The sequence below is a fragment of the Eubalaena glacialis genome, chromosome 20 (assembly GCF_028564815.1).
Source record: "Eubalaena glacialis isolate mEubGla1 chromosome 20, mEubGla1.1.hap2.+ XY, whole genome shotgun sequence".
NCBI classification, from domain to species: domain Eukaryota; kingdom Metazoa; phylum Chordata; class Mammalia; order Artiodactyla; family Balaenidae; genus Eubalaena; species Eubalaena glacialis.
Window position 1 is genome coordinate 10958672 of NC_083735.1, and position 25716 is coordinate 10984387.

General features: G+C 52.3%; 1 protein-coding gene across 3 annotated transcripts in view; it reads right to left on the reverse strand.

Annotated features, from left to right (window-relative positions):
* ARHGEF10 (Rho guanine nucleotide exchange factor 10) overlaps positions 1–25716 on the reverse strand; it is an 85107-nt gene that overhangs the window by 5844 nt on the left and 53547 nt on the right. For all 3 annotated transcript variants that reach the window (XM_061177631.1, XM_061177630.1, XM_061177629.1), the window contains 9 exons: positions 20130–20245; positions 19620–19747; positions 19346–19446; positions 17865–17986; positions 17032–17118; positions 15235–15440; positions 14473–14630; positions 12165–12307; positions 4743–4917 (listed from right to left, as the gene is read on the reverse strand). In XM_061177631.1, coding sequence (XP_061033614.1) covers positions 4743–4917; positions 12165–12307; positions 14473–14630; positions 15235–15440; positions 17032–17118; positions 17865–17986; positions 19346–19446; positions 19620–19747; positions 20130–20245 — 1236 coding nt within the window. The remainder of the gene's footprint in view (positions 1–4742; positions 4918–12164; positions 12308–14472; positions 14631–15234; positions 15441–17031; positions 17119–17864; positions 17987–19345; positions 19447–19619; positions 19748–20129; positions 20246–25716) is intronic.

Consider the following 25716-nt stretch of genomic DNA (forward strand, 5'->3'; position numbering starts at 1 on the left):
TATCTTACTTCTCAACACCAACGTGGAGAATGTCATGACAACGGGATGGACAGGGGACAGAGCTATTATTTCCCTTTTGCAGCCACTTTCTGAAGCCACCCTCCTGGAATGAATATAGAAACTGGGGCAGTGGTATAGCCCTGTGGTCCTAGATGTGAATAAATTTCCTTTTTAACACACGAAAGTACTGGGAACAATAAAAACAAGCAGACTCTCATGACGTGGTCTCAGGGCTCGGTTCAGAGGTTGGCTGTGGGTTTTTATATCATTTAAGTCCACCCACACCCTCATTTTGGTAGCCAAGTCCTGCATATAAGCGAAAACTGTTTGTATGAATAAACTGTTTTGTGATTTATTTGATCGTCCTGAAATATTTTGGTCTGGGAAACTGAGTTTCCTTTAATTCTTCTCCAAAAAAGGAATTTGTGAGTTAAATTTTCTTTCACAGATAATATATCATTTTTAAAATATTGGCCTAGGACTATTAAAGAAGCATCTGAAATACTTTTAATCTACCACTTGACTTTAAAGAAAACTAATGAGGAAAAGGGAATTTCAAACAGCCCACCTCCACAGTGAGGGTTAACAGATCCTCGTAAAATATGATGTGAAATATTTCCAACCACTAATAAAAACATTAAGAAGATCTTACTTTCGAATTACAAAGGATAAAAGTTTACTACTTATTTTCATTCATAAATGCATTTTGAAAGTGACCTTTTATCCCCCTTAGGGATTTTCCCGCCTCTTTGCCTGTAAATAGCATATTAGGAACATCTGACTTTTCGTCCTGTCTCCAGCTTTTACATCTGTGTTACGTTATATGCAGTGAAAATCTGGGAAACTCTCTTGTCTTTGTAAAGAAACTCCTCTCTCCAGAAGTGGATCTTTCTAAAGAGAAAGGACAAAACAATTCAAAGGCACAGAAGGTGCCCTGTGTGGTGTCGGGATGGGGAAAAGTCACCGTGTGGGGAAAGGTTACAAAACATGATGAGAAGGGGAAAAACTACACGGTCGGTGGGAAAGACCAAAGGAAACAACCCCGGGGCTTCTGGGAGGTGCTCCTGGGAGGACCCCCCAAACCTTCACTTCATCATAACAAACGCGAAAGCAGGGAAAACTGGGATGTTTTTCTTTCTAACTGGTTTGAAAGCCTTCAGTTCCAGCAAATGACGGTTTGTTCCATTTTCAAAGTAGTCTAGGATTCATCTTTAATTTCACATATGAAAGTTTAACTGAATGGTAATTAGGGAACGTGGAGATTTTCCCATTCCGGAGGGTCTGCAGACAGAGCTGCTGAGAGGCGTCAGGCTACTCCTTGTGGAAGCACCAGCTGTGGCCTTCCAGGTGGGACACGGCGCTCTGAGCTGGCCAAGCTGTGGGCAGAGGGGCCACCCACTCAGCATCAAAGGGGGAGGCGGGGCGGGAGGGGCGAGGCAGAGATGCCGACAAAGGCTGCAGTTGGCATGGGGCGGAAGTGAGTTATCAACACGAAGTGGCAGGGGGAGCTGGCCGCTGTGTGATGCACGCTCTCCGGGGACCCCGCTGTCCTCTCACACGGGGACACAGGAGCCCGGGGGAGGCCGGCCAGGTTTATTCAAATGCTCGCAAGAAACACACAAACAGGGGAGAGAGTAGGAGAAGCAGCCAGCCTTCCAAGTGTGCTTGGAAAGGCTATGACTGGAACCCACTCCCGGCTCCCACCCGGGACAGAGACCAGGGAGGCGGGCAGGTTAGCACAGGATCAACTGCTGGTTAGTAACAGGATCAACTGCTGGTTAAGGAGCTGCTGGTTAGTGCGGGATCAACTGCTGGTTAAGGACCTGCTGGTTAGTGCGGGACCAACTGCTGGTTGAGTAGCTGCTGGTTAGCACAGGACGGCACCAGAGCCCAGGGGACACGAAACCCACTCCTCGGTCTGTTCCCTAACTCATAACCTTGAGTCTAGTTTAAGTTGCTGAATTCCCTTATGATGTGGTTGATGGTACTTAGAAGAGTTACACTGACTTTTGTATTAGATAGAAAGTTGTGCCACTTCATTGGTTACGTCACCCCTGGAAAGCAACGTGCTCACTCAGCGGGGACCTGGGAAGGCTAATCTGATGGGGGGTGGGGGTCTCAGCACTTTTTCATCCAAATACCCTCCCCTGACTGTTCTGGACGAAGAGGAAACAGCTGCATCCTGACGTGACTCATGCAGCCTCATGACCCGGAGGAGATGCCGCCCTCTGAACCATGGGCTGTAACCACCTCAGGGGCCGGGAAGGTTGACCGATGGCCCTTCGAAACGTGTGTGCTGACCCCAGGCGCCGTCATCCACTGTGTCTGCCAAGTATGATGTGGTTTATGGCACAGCGCTCGAGCTAATGGTGCTCAGAACAGAGCTCCAAACCGGACAGAAAGATGCAGCTCATCGCACGAGTCACAGTCTACAGGGGAAAGCACGCTGAGACCTCTAGGGAACTAAATAGGGTTCTCAATTCTGCTACGAAAAAGGCATGACTCACAGTATAGTAGAGTAAATTTTTTTTTCAAATTGTGTTCTTTCTGGCCTGCGAAGTCTTCATCTCTAGAACCTACTGGAATTTTATACTCCAGTGAGAGCACGAAAGGACAGTTGACACGTTATTGCCATATATACATAAAAAACCCATTTGGGAAACGTCACGAACGCAACTCTAGAATGAGGTTTACATACATGTGTCCAGGATGATGGTGGTCCAAGGACCTGCAATTCCACAGGCTCACACAGGGTGCAAACACGCACTGACACAAGTATCTAAGTGTCAGAGAGGACACAATGAAACACTTCTCACCGTGAAACACTGGCCCAAGGGTAAGACGATTCAAAGAAGGACAGACAGGGCTTCCCTGGTGGCGCAGTGGTTGGGGGTCTGCCTGCCAATGCAGGGGACACGGGTTCGAGCCCTGGTCTGGACAGATCCCACATGCCGCGGAGCAACTAGGCCCGTGAGCCACAATTACTGAGCCTGCGCGTCTGGAGCCTGTGCTCCGCAACAAGAGAGGCCGCGATAGTGAGAGGCCCGCGCACCGCGATGAAGAGTGGCCCCCGCTTGCCACAACTAGAGAAAGCCCTCGCGCAGAGACGAAGACCCAACACAGCCATAAATAAAAATAAAAAAGAAGGACAGACAAGACATGGGTGTCTGGCCTCCCTGTTCCCCAAAATGCAAGAAAATCAGACCAACGTCAGACGCCTTTCTGAGGACCACATTCAAGAGCCACTGCCCGGGCGTAGCAAGAGGACTCTCATTCTGAGTGTCGCCGATTTCTGCTCTAACTGTCCACCAGGTCCAGCGGCTACAAACCTGGGAGTAAAATATGAGATGCAGACAAAGCACAAAATCCCCGGATATTGGTGAACTTGGAGGTATTTCGCATCCAGCAGGCAGACGCAGGAGAACACGCCACCCAAAGGCTCCTTCTGCATGGGACATGGGCTCGGGAGAAAGAGCCTTAAGTCCTGGCACAGGGACAGGAGGCCCAGGGCAGCGGGGGCCCCGAGGAGGGGGGCAGGGACTGTGTGTGGTGATGGTGACAGCAGGCGGGGGCACACCTGCCAAGGGGCCTGGGGACATGGGGCTGCCAGGTGTCCCCACCTGACCACACGGTCTCCTGGCTCCACAGGAACCCAGGCGGATCCTGACCTGAACAGTGAAAGCCACGCCAGTGGATAAGAAACAAGGGAGTCGTTAACTGGGGGGTGGAAGGAAGGAAAGAAAACAAGATGAAGTACAGCCGGTGGCCCAGGTGGAAACAGGTTACGTGGTCACAGGTACGTGACCACTGGGCTTTGGTCCAACAGGGACTGGGGACTCGAGCGCCCTGGGAGGGCTTCCTGCACAGGTCTGTTCCTGTGGGTGGGAGCCCACGCGCTGCACACCGGATCTTTCTCTTCTCCAGGCGGGAGCCAGGAGACGCAGCCAACGTGGGAAACGAGGGAAATGCCGTGCGGCGTGAGCCTGGTCCTTAAAAGCCCCGTGGAGACGTGGGTCAATACACACCAAGCACACACACCTGTACACAGCAAGCAACGCATACACATACTAGTTACATAATACACACAGTTGCAACATGCTTATATACACTAACTACATGCCCGTACATAACAAGCCCAGGTGTACATACTAGCCACATGCCCGTACATAACAAGCCCAGGTGTACATACTAGCCACACACCCGTACATAACAAGCCACACGTGTACATACTAGTCACACGCCCGTACCTAACAAGCCCAGGTGTACATACTAGCCACACGCCCGTACCTAACAAGCTCACGCATGTACATACTAGCCACACGCTCATACATAACAAGCTCACGTGTGTACATACTAGCCACATGCCCGTACCTAACAAGCTCACACGTGTACATACTAGCCACACGCCTATACACACCAGGCGTGCACACGCCAGCCACATGTGGCTCCCACACCCCACTCCTGCACCTTGGCTGGTTTGACTCCCGCTGCCGGGAACACCCTTCCCGCGTGGGGCTGGCGGAGCCCCGTGGAGCCCCCCCACCAGAGAGTCTCCTTTTCTCTGCCCTTCAACCTCAGATCCTTGCCCCCGCCCCCCGCCCCAGTGCTTTATTAACAGCACTAAACCGTCTGCGATGGGCAGCTCTGACCTCTAAGAAGGGCGCTTTATTCCGGGTCACCCAGCAGCCCCGAGCCCCGGCCCCGGGGGATGTGGCACCGCCCACCAGCGCCCCAGGGCCCACCTGGCAGCATATGGTGGACCGGGGTGGCGATGTTGATGTCCTGGAGATGTTTGAGCGTCTCCGTGTGGAAGAGGCGGAGCGTGGACCCCGAGGTGAAGGCGATCCAGATGCCCACGCCGGCAATGGCCATGTGTGAGACCACCATGCCCTCCTCCTGGTGGGCCTCCAGCTGGCTCTGCGGAGACCAAGGAGAAGGGAAGGCGGGGCGTCGGGGGTACAGCACAGAGCTGCACCCCACGTCGCCGTCACGGACCCGCCCTTTGGGCTGCGCGTGGAGCCTCAGGTGGCGCCGTTGTCCCCACCGTGCCAGGGTGTCCAGCTGGCGCCCCGGATCTCACCTGCCCTCAACCACCTACAGCAAGGGCACCGTCACCCCAGATCCGCAGGTGCTGAGCAGCGCCCCTGGACGCCTGTGGACCACCAGCATCCCCAAACCTGAGCCGGAACGAGGGCCACGTCTGCCTGCGAGGAGACCTGTACGGGCAGCTAAGCCCCCGCCGAGCTCTCAGGGTCCCCTCGGTGTCCAGCCCCGTCCGGTCCCTGGATGGCCACCTGCTGCTTCTCCGTTTGACCAGGTCCTTCCCGAGCCTCCGGGCTGTGCTCTGCCCCAGGTCTCCATCCTGACAACCCTGCTCCACGGGGCCCCCGAGAGAGGGAACTTTTGGAACTTGTTCCCATGGTGGACGGGCCGGTGCTGGGCAGCTGTGGTCACTGCCTACCAGGGATTGGCAGGGGGCAGGTGGGGTGAAGCTTGGAGACACAGTGAGAAGAAACACTACCCTCAAAGGAGTCCTCTTAGCCCACAGCAGGTCACAATCCTGCACAGCTCTCTAGCCTGAAAAGAGGTAACTTAAAACCCCCTAGGAAAAAAACAGGCTTACACCTCTGTCCCCTTCCTCAAGGACTGAAAACAGCGCGGGAGGCTCTTTACGACCCACTACGCGGCCGAGGGGGCCGAAGGCGCCAGCCTCGCACGCCGACCCACGCGGAAAGCGCTCGCCGGTTAGCCCTTCACGCTGCACCCACGCCGCGCGGCACTCCCGAGCTGGACCGAGGGGGACACGTGAGTCTCTGATTTTATCGGAAGGGAGGCTGCCCGTCCAAGGGCACCACACCTTGTTTTAAGTGAAGACTGCAGCTGGACAGGCAAGGCTGGAGAGCAGCCTGGGGGTCGTCCTGAAGCCGGGACTCAGGCGTGACGGTGATTCTGGAGTTCGCAGACGCCCCCGACGGCCTGAGCGCCCAGTCCTGCCATCACCACGCGCCCGGGGCCGCGCGTTCCCTCCGGAGTCCCCGCGCACCTCCCAGGAGGGAACAAGAGGACCCTGCCCTCGGGGCGGGCAACTGGCTCGGGCCCTCGGCCCCTCCTGCAGCCAAGCCGGGGGGCCGCCCTTTCCTCCGAGACGCCCGTGCTATGCTCACCTCCACAGGCACCTCCCTCCGCGCACGTGTGCACCCTCCCACAAAGCGACCCCGATCATCACAGGTCTAATTTAAACACGTGTCAGTGGGGACGAGCCGGTGCCGGCGGTTAGGAAGGAGCCCCGAGTTCTTACAGAGTGAGTCCTCCTGAGTACACACGTATGACTGGAAATGCTAGGCCACACGGTAATTCCACGTTTCACCTTTTGAGGAAGGACAGACCGTTTTCCAACAGCTGCCCCATTTCACGTCCCCACCAGCGATGTGTGCAGCTCTCGACTTCTTCACGTCCTCTCGGCACTTGTTAATGTCCCTTTTCTATTGCTGTCATCCTTGTGGGCGTGCCGTGGTGTCTCATGGTTGCTTTGGTGTGCATTTCCCTAAGGACTAAGGATGGTGCACACCCTTCCCTGTGTGGCCACCTGTGTATCTTCTTTGTAGAAATGTCCGTTCAGATCCTTGGTCCGTTTTTGAACTGGACTATTTTTCTTTTGATCGTTGAGCTGTAAGTTATATAAGCTGTTTGTTACGCACTCTTGGCAGATATACGATTCGTAAGTATTTTCTGCCATTCCGTGGGTCGTCTTTTCACTTTACGGACAGCCTGTGGAGGTGGCTTGGGCTGCCCTGTACCACAGAAACAGACATGGCTTTCCTCTCTGGCAGGCTTCATGGGGAATAGCTCCCATGCTGTTTTGTGAACTGGTACAGATCCCCTCGGAGGAAGCCCACTGCCGAGACCAGGGCTGCAGGAAGCGGGAGCACGATTTCACGTCCCACTGCCCCGTGTATCACCGAGCAGTTAAGGTTTCAGCAGCAGAGCGGGGCCGACTGGGAGGAATGGGGCAAGCGGCCCACCCCTCCCACGTGTGCTGAGACGGCCTCACAGCTCTGCGTCTCTGAAGAGGAAAAGCCCGGCTGGTCCTCCAGGTCAGCTCAGGACAAGGCGCTCACTGCTCCCGGAAGGCCATCTCTGGCAGAGCAAGGCGGCTTCCAAAGAGAGGTTAAAAAGAGAAGAAAAACGTCACATGACGCTGAGAAGTCCTTGTGCTACCTGAGTGTAAAGGAGCACAGGACTCGCTCTCCTTCTGGCTGCTGGCTCTTTCACAGCTACTGTTGAAACTTCTTGTGGAAGAAGCGAGAAAGCCACGGTTTGCCGTTCCTCAACCCCAGTTTCTTTCTAAGAACTCAGCAAGCCCGGGGAGGAGGGAGCCCAGAGCCGCTGCTGGTCGGGGCCCACCCCCTCCCTGCCCTCCGGCGGCTCCGTTCCGTTACTGCCTTGGCCACCCCACTCCCATCCTCTGTCTTGCGGGCTATCTTGTCCCATGCGTCCTGCATGCTGCTTCCCAGCCGTTCTGTGGCCACCTCCACCGCTGCAGCGGCTGCCCGGGTCCACCACTGTCTGCTCACGGGTCTTCGGCGTCTCACAACCGGCTGTTTTTCTTTACAGAAGTGCCTCATTCTGCAAAATCTACCTCAGAGTCTCCCTCTCTGTCCTCCACCCACGGGGAGTGGAATTTTCCCGACAGAGTTCTGGAACAACCTTCTCAGTGAGTCTTCAGTCTCCAATCTCACCCCCCTTTCAACTCCTTGCAAAATGAAAATCCTCGGAGAAGACAGATTTCCTGGCGTCTGTCCCTTGGTTAAATCCCCACACGGCCCCCGTCGTGCACAGCGTGGCGGGGCTCAGGACGTCACGCGCCGATCTGCCCCGGGAACGGAGCCAAGCGCGGCTGCCCTCACGGTCACGGCCTCGGCCTCGCCAGCGCTGCCCAGACGGGGCCCGTGAGCGCTCACGGCAACAGAGGCGGAAACCCCGGGAACCGAGGAGACCGCACGCTCCTGCGCGCGAGGGACCAGGTGCCCTCTGACCACACCTGCGCCAACCCCACGTCCCCACGCTCGGACTCACCCTGTTTCTGGGCAAAGGTCCTCCAGGAACCGCCTTCTCACGTCCTGACACACAGCACTCCTCCTCTGAGATGTCGTGCGTTTTTGCCACCTGCTGAAGTCCTCCTCTCCCCAGACAGGGCGGCTTCATGGGCCTGTGACCCTCGCAGGGTCTCAGGCTCAGAGGGCCCCGCACCTGGCGTGATGCTCTGGCTGCTGGCATCTCGGAATCTGGGCTAACTGACATTGGACATGGGGCCCTGCAGACGCCGTAGCCAGTCCTGACCCCAGACCTGCCCGCAGGGGCCAGGTAGCTGGTGTTGCCCTCACCTGTTCTGGCACCGCACCTGGCCTGTGAGTTCTTCCTGGGCTTTGGGTTTTTTGTACAGCACCTGTGCTTCTTAAATGCGTGACACGTTTGTGCTGGATGACGGGTGATGTGAACGATAATTTGTCTCTGGGATGCTGGCCATTGTCTCCCACCTTCTCAGAGGCTTGGTTTTCTGTGTGAAAACAGGAACTTCGGGCAACAGGGTGTCTAAGTCTCCCGCCACCTTGAAATCATGCGGATCTGAGGGTCTCTGCAGGGAAGCAGGGCCGGGACCAGCAGTAGGAGTTCAAGAACCGGTCCGCCTGCCAGCTTGGGCCTGTCGCCTCTGTGCCCTGCATTCGTGTCTTTCTATACAATGACGGGAATTTATCTCATCAGGAAAAAAATGCATCAACTCAGAAAACGCTCCGCTACTAGGTCACCTTTAGTATCTTATCCATTTCATTCTTTCATTCTATTTATCTCTTCAACGTTGGGGGTAGGGTTGGAAGGAAAGCTTTTTCTTCTCCTGTCCTTCTGTCTGTCTGTCCTGAGTCAGGAACACTGCACATTGCAGAAAATCGAGAGTAAGGAAGAACAGGTCTTACTTTAAACAGCTCCAGTAATTAAACCGAAACTACCTGTGAAATCGGGGCTCTGAGAAACAAAGCTGTGAGGTCAGCACCCGCAGAATCCACAACAAACGGCCTGCTCCTCAACGTCAGCTTGCTTTCAGAGCTGCGTCCATGTTCCTAAAGCTCAACGTTTTCTTAAAAGGCACGAAATAAACCCCGTGAAGAAGGCCCTACGTAGCTGGGACGGAAGAAAGAAGGCGCCCCCCCCACCCCAGATCCAGGTGACTGCAGCTTCATTACATGCATTTAACACTTACGTTTCCCCGTCTGCTTTCCCTGACCTGGCGGGAAGGCGGGGGGTTTTATTCCTGCTGCGCTGGGCACGCACAGCCCGCCTGGCTCGGCATCTCTGGGTGAGGTGCTCGGTGCTGCCCCATCAGGACGCCGAGCTGGCACTGCAGCCCCGATGTCCCCGCTGCAACTGTGCCAACCACTGCCGTGCAGAGGCCACCGCGAGAACATTCACGCCTCTGGACCTCAGACCTCACACCCTGCTCGGCCCAACACAGAGCGAGTGCAGCCTCGGGGCCTCACGTCGCTGGCCCTACAGATAGGGCACATTCAGGGAGTTTCCCTGTAGCAGCCGCCCTCACCCCAACCAAAGAGGCTGCAGACGCATTGCGGTTTCAAACCTGCAGAGTTGCACCGGAACCCCAACTGTGGTTTCCCTGCCCGGCGGAACTACTGGATAAATTACGTTTTTTTAATAACAGAGTAGATTTTGCTTCTCTCTCTATAAATACATTTGCTCATTTTGGTACTAAAAATGCACAGAAAGGAGGCTTTTATTTAAATCCAAATATGTTACTTCTGAGTCTTCAAGATTTACAGCATATACATCCTTTGGAGCATGTGCAAATAACCCTTTAATGATAATAAGGTTATAACGTTACGTTAGTCTGGAATCGCCTTGGTGGCAGCTACAGAAACCATCATTCCGGCTTTCGGTACGAATTTATGGCAAAATTAACGTATTGGTTTTGGAGAGATGTTCTAAAGAAAGATTGTTATGTTATTATTCCTTCTCTGTGAAAAGAAACTGAAATACAGACTAACAGAATGCTATTTCTGGCTCTTGTATATTTACTCCAATAATAATTTATTCTAGTAATAAATAGCAACCACTACTGGGGCGCTCTTTGCTAGCAATATGACCTCTCATTTTGACGAGGAAGTTGGTTGATCGCCAGCTTACAGATCAGAACCTGAGGCCCAGGTAAGCAGCTCACCTGCGACCACCGTGCAGTGCAGGGTTGAGTTAGGATCTGCACTCGGACCCTCACTACGTCACCGATAAGGTGCGACACTGCTGGTGTACAAGGCAGTGGAATACAACCCAGCAGTGGTTACAGCGTCTATAAAGTGCCCTGCGCAGGGGCCGTGGTTAACGACCTCTCCACGCCCCACTGAGGGCTTCTTGTTACTCTGAGGCACGTGAAGTAAAAAAGAGCAGATGGGAGAGAAGTAGAAACAAGAAGTTACCATAAAAATACTGGGCAGGGACTTCCCTCGTGGTCCAGTGGTTAGGACTCTGCACTCTTACTGCCAAGGCCCTGGGTTCAATCCCTGGTCAGGGAACTAAGATTCCCACAAGCCACGCGGTGCGGTGGGGGAAAAAAAAAAACAAAAAAAAAACCGAGCAAAAGCAATTTCACAGGTTTGTCTCCTGCCTCCTATTCTGGACATCAGCCCCGTCTCCTGTACGGCTGACCGGCTGACCCTCTGTCACTTGAGGAGGCTCCGTCCTGCGGGCCCCTGGGGAGGTCACGTCGGAAACAACACAGATGGAAGAACGGTGTGCGGTCCGACAGCAAGAGCGCCAGCCTGAGTCCATGCAGGACTGAGCTCCTGGCCGCAGCACCTCGGCTCCCGGGCGTGGACCTGCTCCCCAAGCCGCCCACAGGGATTCGGGGCAGCATGTGAAGAGGCCCCGGATCCACAGAGAGATGGGCCCACCCCCTGCAACCCTCACCTGAACACACTTCTCTTCCCACCACCTTCCTTGTGAGGGTCACGAGATTTTCACTTGTGAGGTAGTTCACTGGCTGCAAAACCACCCGTGTTAGAGGAGTTTCCTTAGGACAGCGCGGAGCAAAGAGACGGTGATGAACAGACAGGAAATAAGTAGGTCTGTCTCATTTTTAACAATAAAAGGAGTAATGTGGCTAAACATATTACACGTGTATCGCATGTTTTAGTAATGTGGCTAAAACATTCAAGAGGTCCAATAAGAAGTGAAATTCATCTTCTCCGTGTGTATATATGTATATACACATATACACGTGTATGTCTACATGTTTACGTACACCCACGTGTGAGTACACTATCTGTGTGTGTGTATTGTGAGTACGTCGCCTACTTGTATTTCTTCTTCTGTGAGCTGCCTTTTCATGTCCTTTGAACATTTTCTATTGGCTTGGTTTCTTCTTTTTAATTTAGCAATAAGTCTCTTTATATAGGAACATTAACAATTGGTGGCAGATGCAGCAAATATTTTACCCATTTTCATTTACGAGAGTTTCGATACAAACAACACATAGTAGATGTTAAAAAAAAAAAAAAGGTTCTAAAACTTTACCAAATTTATCATATTCTTTACTGTGGCAACTTCTAGGTATACGACGTATCTGCAAAGTTCCCCCCACTGCAAAGTAACGGAACCATCCTACTGTTTGTACCTTGTAAGTCTGTGGCTTTGTTTGTATTCTAACATCCCTCGTTCCGGAATGCCTACAACGGTAAAGAGCTGGGGCCTGAGACGCAGTTCTGGTTTCTCCCAATGACTATGATCTCTACTGAATAATCCATTTATCACACTGACTTGAAACGCCTCTTTAATCAAACACTAATTTTCCACATGTCCTTGAAGACTTACTAGTATGTTCATACTGAATACACCTTTTAAAGTAATGTTTGTATTAACAGCAGGAAAATAACGGACAATCAGTCCATGGATGTGCCTAGACAAGGGCTGTGGGACTTTCGAGTTAATCCTTCCTTCTAAGCCACACTAGGAGGGATTTTCCTTCAGCACAGAGCCGCAGGCAGGACACTGCCTGAGCTTTCTACCCGCGAGAGGCGATCTTCAACCTCAGCCTGGGAAGTTAGTTGGACTGGTTCTGAAGTGCGTCTTCCCGCACTGTGTAGCCACTTAAAATGACTTACCTCCACGGCGTGAGTCTCCACACTGATTACAGACACTTGACCTCCAGACGCCGCCCACAGTGTGTCTTCCATCATTAGCAGACTTCGAACTGGGAGGACGCCTAATTTTATCACTGTTTGAGGTTCGGAATTCCAGGATCCATCTTAAAAGAAGATACTTCTTTCAATTTCATTCAAATTCAGTTTCTCAAACAGACATTTCTCCAAAGAAGAAACACAGATGGCCAACAGGTACATGAAAAGGTGCTCAACATCACTCATCATCAGGGAAATGCAAATCAAAACCACGAGATATCACCTTGCACCTGTCAGAATGGCCATCATCAAAAACACAAGAAAATACAAGTATTGGTGAGGATGTGGAGAAATGACAACCCTTGTGCGCTCTTGGTGGGAATGTAATAAATTGGTGCAGCCACTGTGGAAAACAGTATAGAGGTTCCTCAAAAAACTAAAAATAGAACTGCCGTATGATCCAGCAATTCTACTCCTTGGTATATATCCGAACAAAACGAAAACACTAATTTGAAATGATACTTGCACCCCAATGTTCAATGCAGCACTATTTACAGCAGCCAAGACCTGGAAGCAACCTAAGTGTCTATTAACAGACGAATGGATAAAGAAGATGTGGTACCTACATACAATGGAATATTACTCAGCCATAAAAAAGAATGAAATCTTGCCATTTGTGACAACACGATGGAACTTGAGGGCATTATGCTAACTGAAATGAGTCAGACAGAGAAAGACAAATACCGTATGATCTCACTTTTATGTGGGATCTAAGAAAGCCAAACTCACAGAAACAGAGTAGAGGGGTGGTTGACAGGGGCTGTGGGTGGGAAAATGGTAGATGTTGGCAAAGGGTTCAAACTTCAGTCATAAGATGAATAAGCTCTGAGGATCTAGTGCACATCATTATGATTACAGTTAACAACACTGTATGATACACTTAAAAGTTGTTAAGAGACTAGATCTTAAATGTTCCAACCACAAAAAAGCAACGGTAAGTATGTGATGTGATGGAGGTGTGAGCTGGCAGGCGGCGGCGATCATTTTGCAATGTGTATCAAATCAAGACACTGTACACCTTAAACCTACACAATGTTGTATGTCAGTTATAGCTCAATAAAGCTGGGAAAAAAGGTTCAAATACCCCCCTCCCCAATTAAATAAATCAAAATAAAGCCTAAATAAATTCATAACACTGGAAGAAATGGACATAGACGCTCCAAATCAAGTTGGGAGGCTTGCTAGACCAGACATATTATAGTAATTTCAAAATTTCAACTAGTTAATAATTCCCATGAAATTTAATCTCTACCGGAGCAGTGGAAAAAACAAGCTTGGATGAGCAAAGCCGTGCTACCAAAGCCGGACAAAGGTCGCAGAGAAGAGAAACAGAGAATCCCACAATAAACACTCACATGATTCTAAATAAACGTGTATTTAAACACAAATCACATCCAGCAGGAGAGAAACAACGCGTCCATCCAGCAGGAGAGAAACAACGCGTCCTCCGCAGAGTAATCATACCCCGAGGTGCCCCTGATCCTGACACCCGCCCCCCACCCCCGGAATCCGCCTTTAGAAGGAACTGCTTCTGCCCTTCCAGCCCCTCGCGTCCAGGGACCTGCAGCGGCTCCAGCCTCAGGACTCCTAGGATGGACGCTCATCCTCCAGGGGTCGCCTGACTGCCGTCCTCCAAAGAGCCTGGACCCCAATGCCTGCAGGCGCTCCTGAGCCCCCCAGTCTCCCCCCCAAGCTGGCCTAAGCCCTAGTTTTATGGTCTGTTTATGGTACAACCCCTCAGGGTGTGGGAAGTAGGATTCGCTGGAACGTGTGGCCACAGGTGATCAGCCCAGGGTCTCCTGAACCAAGCTGACAATCAGATTCTCCCTGTGGTGATGATGACACCGGGCCCCCAGCCTGGGGGGGGTCCCAGGCACCAGGCTGGTGACAGCCACACCATGCCGAAGGGGCATGCACTTCACTCCATCCCAAAAGAGAAGCCCCGAGGGCCTTGAGCAAGGGCAGGATAAAGGCCTGCATTGAACTCATCACTTTGAGGAACACAGAGAAGCCAGCAGGAGGACTGACTCTGCAACGACTTCCGCTGCTCTTGGCGGGTGGCTGTCTATCTCACACCCTCCTTTAAGGACCGAGCGAGTCACAGGTGCCTCAGGACGAGGGGTGATAAAAGCTGATGGAACACGAGGCTCAGTGCAGAGTGAAACTCCCTCACCCGACCCCAGGCGCGGCAGTGACCCCTGCCACCCTGCAGACGCGCCTGTGTCATGCTCACCGTCCGCTCTGGCGTAGACGGCCACGGCCCCGTTGACCAGGCCGGCGTACAGGCTCTGGGGCGTGCAGGCCAAGCTCATGACCGTGGATTTCTCGGGAGTGAAGAAGTGCTGGAGCCGCACCTTCTTGGAGCCTTGGCTGCTTTTATAAATGGAAATGCTGGAAAAGAGAAATGTCAGCTCATGGGTACATTTGCTCACGAGGAAAAGTGCAAGCCTGCCGAGCCGGAGAACCACGTTCAACCTTCCTGCCCATCCCCGCATCCTCCCACTCCTTCCAGAAACATCCCACTTGGCCGTATTGTAAAGACTGCTACCACTTTGATCTCTTTTTTCTTTTAAAAGAAAAGTTCTGCGTTATTACACAAACAAACAAACAAACACCTTAGTTCTTCCTATAGATCTAGGAACTTCACATCAGGAAAATCATCGTAACTCTCCTTTACACTCTGACCATGTTCCTTGTGAGAATAACACAGAACAAGGCTCTGTTTCATTCTAAAGTGTAAGAGTGACGTGCACTTTAAAGCATGAACAAGAATGAAGCGTGTCCACGGCAAAGGGCAGGAAGAACTAGAACTTTCCCCGCAAGGAGTTGCTGCCCCCCGGGGTTTCCTAGGGTAACTTCCTCACTCACTGGCTCCTTCAAAGTCCTGGACCCAAGAGTCTCCACCCGCATCCCAACGGAGGGGGGTCAGGGAGGGGCCGGCGGACTCCGCCGCCTCGCGGCTGGCAAAGCCGCGGGGCCCGTGTGTGACGCTCACCTCCCCTCCTCCGTCCCCAGGCAGACGGTGGGGACGCCCAGCACTCGGCCCCCCGTGCTCTCGGGCTCCCGGGGCCTGTCCTCTGCGGGCACGTACACCATGCACAGGACGCGGGACTCCACGTTGAAGCACTCGATGACCTTGGGGCTGGAGTTTTGAAAGGAGACGATGGCTATCTGACCCATCTGACTGGTGCAGCTTCCGATCTGGGGGGTTTGGGAGGGAAGAAGTGGGCTGGAAGGGGCTCCACAGCACGTGCACAGCTGACACCCCACGGTCACGGCAGGATCCGGCTCCCACGTGGGAACCAGCTCGCCGACGAGGACCAATAACCTTTAAGCAGTTTGCTCACAGAGCCCCGCTCCCTCTGCAACGTGTTTAATTAGGTCATCTTTTTCTTTTAATTTTAATAACAAGAACACAGTTCTGTTTTCGTAAAAGTCACATTTATATCCTTTAAAAACCACACACCTAGCCCCACAGGATGGTAAAGGCCTATCGGTGCACAATTCAAGGTCTGAAAAAGCAGGCTGGTATCAATTTTAAACCAGGCCTTGCCTGAAAAAACAAGGACTTAAAAAGAGACAAAAAGGGGTGAGAATGGATCTCAAAGTGGGTCCCCAGCATTTAACACATCAGGGAGTGTTGTTGTTTTTCTAGAACTTGTACTACTGCTGCCATGATATTTATGAGCTCCCTGTTTGCTGGATCACTTAGGAACACTCAGCAAGGTTTGTTTCCCAACTTAAACCTAAATTTGATTGTCTGTTCAGTGGGAAGGAGCCGGATCCTGTTACCAGGGAAGAGCATGCCCGGCTCTACAAGAGAACGCTCGCCTGGTTCCGGGTTCTTCACAAATTCCTCTCCTTTTCCATCAATATTGAGGATGTCGTGACCCTCTCCTTATTCTAACGGATTTTTCCCTTCTGATCAATAAGCATCCTGCCTTTCCGGGGACAATGTCAAACTGCCAAGCCCGCTCGGGCCGACAGGAAGCGGGGGTGTCTGACCAGGTGCAGGTCCTGAGATGCAAAAAACTTCCTCTAAAATTCAAAAACCCTGAGGGAATTCAGCCCATCCCTTCGTTCTGGGCTGAGTGCAGAGAGACATCAGCTCATCAGGCTGTTTTCTTTCCAAAACTCAACCAGGGACTCCAAGCAGGCCAGCGCTCTGGCTGTGAGACGGGGTGGGGTGTGTGGGGAGTTAAGCGGGGTCAGGACACCCGGGAGAGAGCCAGGTGGGGCTGGGAAAGGACAGAGGGCCCATCGTGGAGGAGGTCTGGCGGCTCCCCGCAAGGGGGGCACCAGGAGACCTGAAAACGCACCACACGAGCAATTCCTCTGGTTTGCACGAGCCAGCAATGTCTACTGCAAACGCAGGACCGTTCAAAGGCAGCGCTTCATTTGGAAGAAACTAATTTTAACTGCTAAGTTCCCAGCGTAAACAGCCAGCATGGTCTTGGAAGAGAAAAAACTCCATGCCATTTAACCGCCCAAATTGAAAAAATCTTTCAATGCTTCTATTAGTTAATGGACTTTGGACTGAATTTAATCTGGTTAAGTTTTACAGGAAAAAGAAAAGAGAGAAATGTTTTAATGCCTTAGAATTCGACGCCTTTTCCAAAAGTGATCAGTCCCCTTTCCTGTTTGTGACCCCCATGTTTATAAACACAATTTGGGACACAACAGCCACTAACAACGAGCTATCGGACCACTCAGATCTGTCATTTCTCATCTCATTAGCTGTGGATATGGATTCTTCGTGAACTTGCATTAAAAACAAACAAAAGCATCTTACCCACAGGAAACCATGAGCCGTGGAAAACGAGTCTGGCTGATTCTCATTATTTAGGTAAGGCTCAGGATTATAAACGGCACATTCGATCTAAAGGGGAGAAAAAAATCAAAGGTCTGAATTTAAAATGGGACTCAGAGGAGGCCAGAAGGCATGTCTTACACGGATGACAGCAGTCTGACATAAACCACAGCAACTCCAAAGACTAAGAGAGGAAAAGATCGATGTATGAGTCTCAGAAATTTGCTTTTTAGAAGCAACACCTAAGTGTGCCCCGGGCAGCTGCAGCTCTGGGTTGAGGCCACACCGACAGGGCCCTTGCCTCTCCCGGGCAGCAGGTTCTGCCAGCGGGAATGGTCCCCACCAGCTGAGGGAGCTCCAGGGAAGCCCAGGCTCCAGGACTGAGTGTCAGCCAGAGACCAAAGTGAGAAAGAAAAATGTGTTTCTTAGAGAGACACACACCCACACGTCTCTGCAGTCTGTGTGGACACCGGCCGCAGTGCTCGAGTCCACTGCACAGGGACACTGACAAAATGCCACCTGCAGACGGGCTTTGCTTCAGCCAAGAGTGGGCACCATGCTTCGGGCCACCAGAAGGTCTCCAATCATGACCACGTGGAAGCCAAGCCGCCCAGCGAGGGGCACGGAGCTGCCGGACCTGAGCCGCGGGGCCTGATCGCGGGGCCTCGGAGGAAGGACCACCACCGGCTCCGGATGAGCAGCCTCTGGCTTCCGACCACTACCCTCCTAAATGACATCTACACAAATGGGCCCTGGAGGGGCCACGCCCAAGGCTGCCCCGGTGCCCCTTCCTGGTAACGCCCGCCGCCCGTCACCTTGAACTCCTGCTGCTTGGCCACCGTCACGGGCATGTGTCCCACGAGGAGGGGGTGCCTCTCCTTCTTGATCTGATTCCCGTCGTCCTCCACGTAGAACCAGCCCAGGTGGTTCTCTTCCTCTGTGCCCGCGCCGGGAGAAGGGAACAGAGATGGGCAACGAGCACAGGCCCAGGGGCAGGGGGAGAGTCTGGCCCCTACTTTGGGTAAGACTGGAGAACTGAGGGTTTTCCTTCTAGAAAACAGCACAGCCTCTGCTCATGGGGGAGGCTGCAGACTTGCGGCTTTATGAGGCGAGCGCTCTGGCCCGAGTCTAACGGACGCCCACTGCCCCGTTCCCGCCTCGTGGACCAGCCATCGGCTGGGGGCGGGGGCACTGCGAACCATCAAAGCATAAACCACCTGGGTCTGGCCTGTTTTCCTCCGTCCCTTTTTCAAACTAACTGAGATGTTTAGATTCAAACACCAGGGACAGAGTGAGAAGTTTTCTAACATGGCACAAAACCACGGGATAAAAAAGTACGACAAAATGAAGAAATGTTTTACTACAAAGCAAGTCGTCCATCTCAGCTTTGAAAACGTGACGCATCTGAAGATAAATGGGAGCTTATCCTCAGAGCCTATCCGTGTCCTTGTTCACGGGGTCACCCTGAACCTGGCCTGATAAACCACTGAGTCATTCAGGGAGGGAGGGAGCCCTGTTCTGAGGATCACAGGCCATCCCGGATGGCCCTCCCGCCACCAGCCTCAGATCACAAGGCCTATTTCTCTTCCATATTTTATTTTCGGTTAACATTTTAGATTGTTTTGCACCTGAATGAGAGTTTTACACACACATAGACGCAGGACATCCCCGTGTTCTAAGTAACAGACCTGTGTGTGTGTGTAAATAACATCCATGTATCTTATCCCACCCACCCACCCATCTAAATGTTTGATACACAGATCAAAAGAAGGCAAGGCTAAAGGGACGTAGGAACAAGAAAATAATCAGAGTCACTCCCATCTCTGATACAACCACAGGACTTATTTTTCGTGCTTAGAGGGTCTTCAGGGACAATTCAGTCCACTCCTGTGTTTTATTTCACAGGTGAGGGGTGAGGAAACAGGCTGAGATGAACCATCACTTTCTCATCCTGTGGGCCAGACCCAGGGCTGGGTCCTGCCTCACAGGCCACAGACTCAAAGGACTTTCACTTGTGTCGAACCATCTCAACTAATATTAATGTTTTGTTATAATAAAAGTGAGGTTTTTTCCCTACAACCCTTAAATTATAATACAAACGTCTTAAAAATCACTGCACTAGGGTTGATTTTTCCCACGTGGAAACATTCTTTCAGGTGAATGGATGAACCTATTGTAAAGTTTACTTCTCAGCCATGACCTTATCCTCTTGGGCGTGCATTTCATCACAGAATAGGAACGGACATGGTGTCTTGTTTGAACATGCCTCATTTAGCTGAGATCAACCGGCTCTTACCGAGGGCGAGCTTGGCCATCTGCAGGTTGTTGATCCAGGACTCCTTGATGGCGGCGGTGAAGGTATTGAACACGGCGGTGAAGAAAGTTGGCCGGCCGGACCTGCCGGGGAGAAGAAAAGACAATGCACTCCACGCAATGGGCTCCATCGTGTGAAACCCAATCACGGGGCCTGCGCCTCAGATACAATCCCCAAACCGCGAAGACATGCACGTCATGACAAAGGGCCCTGTTCTTAGTGCTGGCCCGGAGGCTCCCTTCCGACGTTTACTGACTTGTCCTGCTTCCCCGGGAGCTGTAACTGGATACGACAGCAGTCGGCCGCTCTGATCTCCTCTTCCTTCTTCAAAATAAGTCTCTGTAAACCCGAGGTCCAGTCGTGGGCTACCGACTGGTTCAAGTTCTAGGAAGGAAATGCACAAGCACACATAAAGATGTTAATAAGACAGGACCATCCCGAGGGAGAGAAAAAAAGTGACGCCGAGACATGAAAAACCCAGGGAGACCAGTAACACTCATCTAATCAGGAGAAAAGCACCTTTGGGAGGCGGGTCACGTGGTGCTGGGACATTCCTAAGAGAACTGACGCTCAAGTCAGCCTCCGGATGAACAAAAGTTACACCAAAAGCGCTTCACCTTCTCCGAAATAGGAGAAAATACATGATCAGATCGATTCTTAAAGTAACATCAGTTCTCGCTTTTGGCAGAATTGGGAGGTGGGATCACAGCTGACAACGACTTAGAAATTAAAAGAGAATTTTAAGCCAAGTGGCTTCGACTGTCACCTGATAGTTTCCTTTGAGGTTTCCAACCAGTTGAGTGATTTGACCGATGACATTTAAGTCATGCAGCAAGTTTTGTAAATCTTGATACAGCTGCCCCGGCCCCATGTAAACTCTGTCTGCAAAACAAGACAACAAAAAGAGCACAAATCTCAAGCGTGTTCACGCCGGGGCTTGAGGAAGGAGACACAAGAAGGGAGTCTAGTTCATCCAGATTTTTCTACAAGTGAACGTTTTCAAGTAAGTAGATGCTTTTCCCTTTCCGACCTTTCATTTTGACGTAATTTTAGACTTTACAGAAAAGCTTCAACAGCACAGAGTTCCCTACACCAGGTCTTGGATGTTAACCTCGTAGAACCACAGAAGCATCGTCCAAAGCAGGAATTCACATTGCTGCAGCAACACTGGCCAGCGCAGGCTCTACTCAGACCTCACTGGCTTCCCCACGGAGGCCAGTTTCCCAGGGACCCAAAGGCGGGCCCCACGACGCATGAAGCTGTCACACCTCCTTAAGTCTCCTCCAACCTGCTAGGTCAGTGCCTCAGGCCATCTCTCCCTCATGACCTTGACATTTTTGAAGGACGCTGGTGAGTTAGTCCATCGGATGTGTCACAATTTGTATTTTTAAAGCACTGTTGATGTAATCACTATTAGTAAAAGGTCCCTGGTCTCTAGAAACGACCTTTAATCGCAACCAAAGTTTCAACAACCGCGCTCCTCCCAACACCAATGTGAGTGCCCCAGTGAGCCTTCTCTAACGCTTTTTTAAAAGGATGGAGAGGAGGCCTGCAATGAGCTGGGTGGGTGCACAGGCTCCCAGCGCCCGCGAGAACAGCACCCACCGCTGACTCGGGCTGATCATTTAGCCAAATGATCTAAGTCTGGGGGGACATTAAGCAAACGGTTAGCACACAAAGAGTTCTGAAGCTACTGGAGGGTTTCGGGAGTGAAGTGGGTGGGTGGTGAGGATGGTGACTTTCTACGCACCTCAGTGTAACTCTTGCCTGACCGATGGAGTCATCTGGAAGCCCTGTGTGAGCAGCCATCCCAGGGGGACAGTGCAGAGATTTGGAGCTGATTTAGAACTCTGTGTCTGTAACCAAGAGGATCATAAATGAATAGGTGCCTGTAAAGCCTCTTTACTCTTTATCAGAGAGTAGGTAAAGTGCAAGGTTCAGACAGAGACGGCAGAACAAGAAAGAAAAGGAAGGAAGGAAGGAAAGGGCAGATTCCTCTGTGCACTCTGAACACACAGGGACGCCCTGGAGGTGGGCGGATGGTCCTCGGTGTGAAAACAAGAAGGGCTCGGGCAGCCCCAGGGCAGCCGCACTCGGACTCCTGGGTCACCAGGAGCCTCCTGCCAACCCGACACACTGGACTAATGCCGTCCACCGCCCGGCAGCTGGGACCCGCCAGGCCCAGCCTGTCTAAGCAGAGGGAGGGCGGGGTGGGAGCCGCGGAGGACGAGGCCCGGCGTCCAGGGTGGTCTAGAGTCACGTGTCGGAGCAGAGAGGTCGGCGGGCGCCCGGGACAGGCTCTGGAGACGGGGAAGGACAGGAAACGGGAGGTCACAGGACCGGGCCTGGTTCCCCCTTAAAGCTGCCTTCACGAGGCCCCACCAGCCCCGTCCTATTTCATCAGGGATAAAACCAACGCTGCCTGAGTCACCCCATCCCCGGAGGGAGAAGAGGACTTTTCCTGGCGGGTTAGAGAATCTTCCTTATTGGGACTAGAAAGAGTTTCTCTGCCTTTACCCAACGTGAAAACATCACAAAGTTCACACATGTGGTGAGTGTCAGAGCTGCTTTATGGAAGGGCACGCTGGGGACACAAACACACAAACAGCAAATAAGATCCTAATGAACCCAGAGGATGCGCACGAAAAACCACAGCATCCACTCAAGTTACACAAAACAGAACAAAGAGCCGTCGTTCTTTTCCCAAATGCTACTTTCAGTTTAGGAAAATTTCTTTTTCTGGCTAAATTCATATAAACAACAGATCTGCAAATCAAGATTTCTGTTGGGTGGATTTCCCACCATCTGGTCACAATGCCCAGCACCCTGGGTTTCTGGGAGCAGACAGCTTCTCACTGCGCCCATCTCCATGGAAACCCTTGCAATTTGGCTTGAAAATGCAGGGTTTGAAAGCTCAGTGGAGTCCATGTGGCTAAGGAAACAGCAACACTGCCCAGGGACTCCCAGTGGTGCGGACTCAGGCCCCGGCGGGGGTGGACCGGCTGCAGCTCTGAGGCCAAGGCCCCTGCGTCACACCAGCCACCGGGGTGGTGGGAGAGTCCAGGGCCGGGGGTCTCCAGGCAGGAGGCGGGGCGAGGAGGAGTAAACAGGGTGCGGAGACACCGCAGACGGAATCCAACCCAGAGAGAGTGGGCGGTCCTGGGGTGGCGAGGGGGACGCAGGGCGGGGGCTGAGTAAACACCCCGCTGAACACGAGAGGCAGCCCTGCCCCACCCAGCAGTCCGCAGGCCTCGGGACAAGCTCTCCTTTCCAGAACTTTCCTTTCATTCAGAAAAGTTTGATAGCTTACAGATCAAGGACTTTTTTTTAATGAGGAAGAACCGACTGTTAAAATTACGCATCTTCAGGGCACAGTCTGGCGACTGGATACGCACACGTCTGTGGGAGCCTCTCTCCCCGACCCTCCCGCCTGGACCGCGCGGTGGCCTCTGCCCGGCAGACCAGCCCCCGCCGGGCACCCTGTCCCTCTCGGGCAGCTGCTTCCGCGTGGGGAACACACTTCTCTGCTTCCTCGGATGGCGAGGCTGGTGCCTACAGAGGAGCCCGGGTCTGACAGGGAACTTTCCCTCCTTCTCCTTCCAGAACGGAGTCGACCCAAAGTCACATCTGCAGCTGAAAGAAAGCGTGACGCCCTGCAGGGCGAGCATCAGCTCCGGCCCTGGACCCCGGGTCCAGGCCCCCTCCGTCTGCCTCTGAGAAGGAGCAGAGCTGGCCTCACGCGCAAGGTTAAAGCCGACCTCACGCAGGTTTCACGTCTGTTTGTATCATGAAGAGCGCCTCCTCCCTGCCCCTGAGCACTTGCTTCTTGTTTATTCTTCGCACTTCGTCTTCAGCTGGGTTCACTTCTCCGGTCTTCGCCTCCCACCCCGGTCTCTGCACGTGACTGTGGAGACCCTCCCGCATCCCCAGAGTGGCTCAGTCCTCCTCACCCCCTGCCCGGATGCCGCTCCCTGGAGGGTAAGGATGCTTCGGTCTCTTCCAGCTTTTTTTTTTAAGATTTTTTTTTTGGATGTGGACCACTTTTAAAGTCTTTATGAATTTGTTACAATGTTGCTTCTGTTTTATGTTTTGGTTTTTTTGGCCAAGGAGGCATGTGGGATCTTAGCTCCCTGACCGGGGATCGAACCTGTTCCCCCGGCATTGGAAGGCGAAGTCTCAACCACTGGACCACCAGGAAAGTCCCTCTTCCAGCGTACTTTTAATCATGGCAGTAGCCCCTTCCCTCGTTCCTGAGCTGCTGTACCCACTGCCCCCGCTTCCCGCTTCACAGCCAGATGGCAGGGATCCGGGCACCTGTGTTAGATTTCAGCCTACAGGGGACACGCAGTAAATGCTTCAGGATGGGAAGTGACACTGGTCCAGGCAGGCTGTCAGGCTGGCAAACAAGGGCCCCATTTCCAAACAGGGGTGCCTGGCTCCCTGGAACTGCCATCTGTTCCCCTGCAGGCTGCCGACGGGGGTGGGGAGGGGCACAGGGCAGACGACCGCCGACACGCACGTCAGCGCCGTGTCCACCACAGTTCTCCCTGGCCTGCGTCCCTGCCCCACGACATGAAAGCTCCACAGCTGGACGCTGGTCCAGCCGCTCAGCCCCCCAGAGCCCAGGCCGGTCCTGTGCCCCTACAGTGTGTCTCACTCTGCGACAAAGAGGCCCAGCTACGCGTCTGGCTTTTACTGCCCATTTTAAGGATTAAGTAACGAAGTGGAGAGCGATGGGCGCGATTTTTACGAGACTGCATGTATCAGTATTTGCACTATTTGCACATGAAAAAGTGCTTCCCTTTAAACCAGACCAACTGCTTCTCACCTGTTGAAATGTCTCAGGAACCTCTCCTTGGGAAGCGTTTGCTGCTGGGTGGTGAAGGTTTCTCCTTCTTGTGTACGTGACTCTCTGAGGGTCCGGCAGCTCATCCCCCCAAGGCCCCTGCAGAGCCGGTGCTGTGGCCACGGCCCCTCACACCCTCCACGGCGCCCACCTGGCACAATTCCTTGCAAACTGGGGGCGCTTTAGGGCCCACTTGTGGGAACTAAATGAATAAAACACTCTACAGTGTCACCTTATTTCTGGCAAAAGGGAAATTTATTTTCTCATAAACCCACCTCCTGAGACAGCATGGAGCAGGGTGAAAATAAGACGCGATTAGCACAGAATTTTGCAAAGTCAGTTCCGGGGGCTGGAAGCTTAAACCAACCCAGGGATCCCAGCTTGCAGGGCCCTGCACTAGAGGGAAACGTTTAAGGTCATCACGTGTCACAACTCAAGGACACAGAGGGTGCCAAGCAAAGGCACGCAGCAGGGGCCACGCTGTCTCCACCGCTGAGTAATAGACCCAATCTTGCAGCACTGAGCTTCAGAACAGAGTCGTTCAAACAGCAGAACAGTCACATGAATATCGACGGGGAACAGGACTTCCAACTTAGCTGACGGGGCTTGAGTCCCGTCTTCCAGCACATACAGAATTAGCAAACTTTAGTTTGTTAAAAACCATTTTTTTTAATCTAGAAGGCATTTTGAAAACCATCTACTCCACACTCCCCTTTCACAGCTCAGAGCTAAAAATTAAACCCACTTTAAGGATGAGGAAACTACAGAGGCACGCACTAAACCAGGATCCCAGGCAAACATCTGCGCCCACGGCGCTGACTGCGTCTGCCAGCATCGCCCCTGATCTCCAGACTTGGTACCCAGAGCATCCTGTCCCCCACCCCCCAACCCCCCCGCACTGTCTGTCCACTTGGCACCTTGACTGGTAACACCCTGCACTTAAAATGGGTGAATTGTGTTCATGTGTATCATTTTTTTTTGGATTCCGCATATAAGTGATATCATATGATATTTCTCTTTCTCTGACTTACTTCACTCAGTATGACAATCTCTAGGTCAACCAGAGGGAAAGAATCGGGGGGGAAGGATAGTTAGGGAGTTTGGGATTGACATGTACACACTGCTATATTTAAAATAGATAACCAACAAGGACCTACTGTGTAGCACAGGGAACTATACTCAATATTTTGTAATAACCTATAAGGTTAAATCTTACAGGGAAAAGAACTTGAAAAAGAACAGATATATGTATATGTATAACTGTATCCTTTGCTGTACACCTGAAACTAACACAACATTAGATTGTTAACCAACTATACTCCAAAATAAAATAAAAAGTTAAAAAGAAGTAACATGTAACTAGGACTATTAAAAGAGTTTTGGACAACGTGAACACCAGGATGGGCAGCGGCTCTGCAAAGCGCCCTTCCCAGGACACCTGGGCCGAGAACATGTCCTCCCCGGGAGTCTCCCCACCTGGAAACCTGCACCAAGACACCAGCCAGCC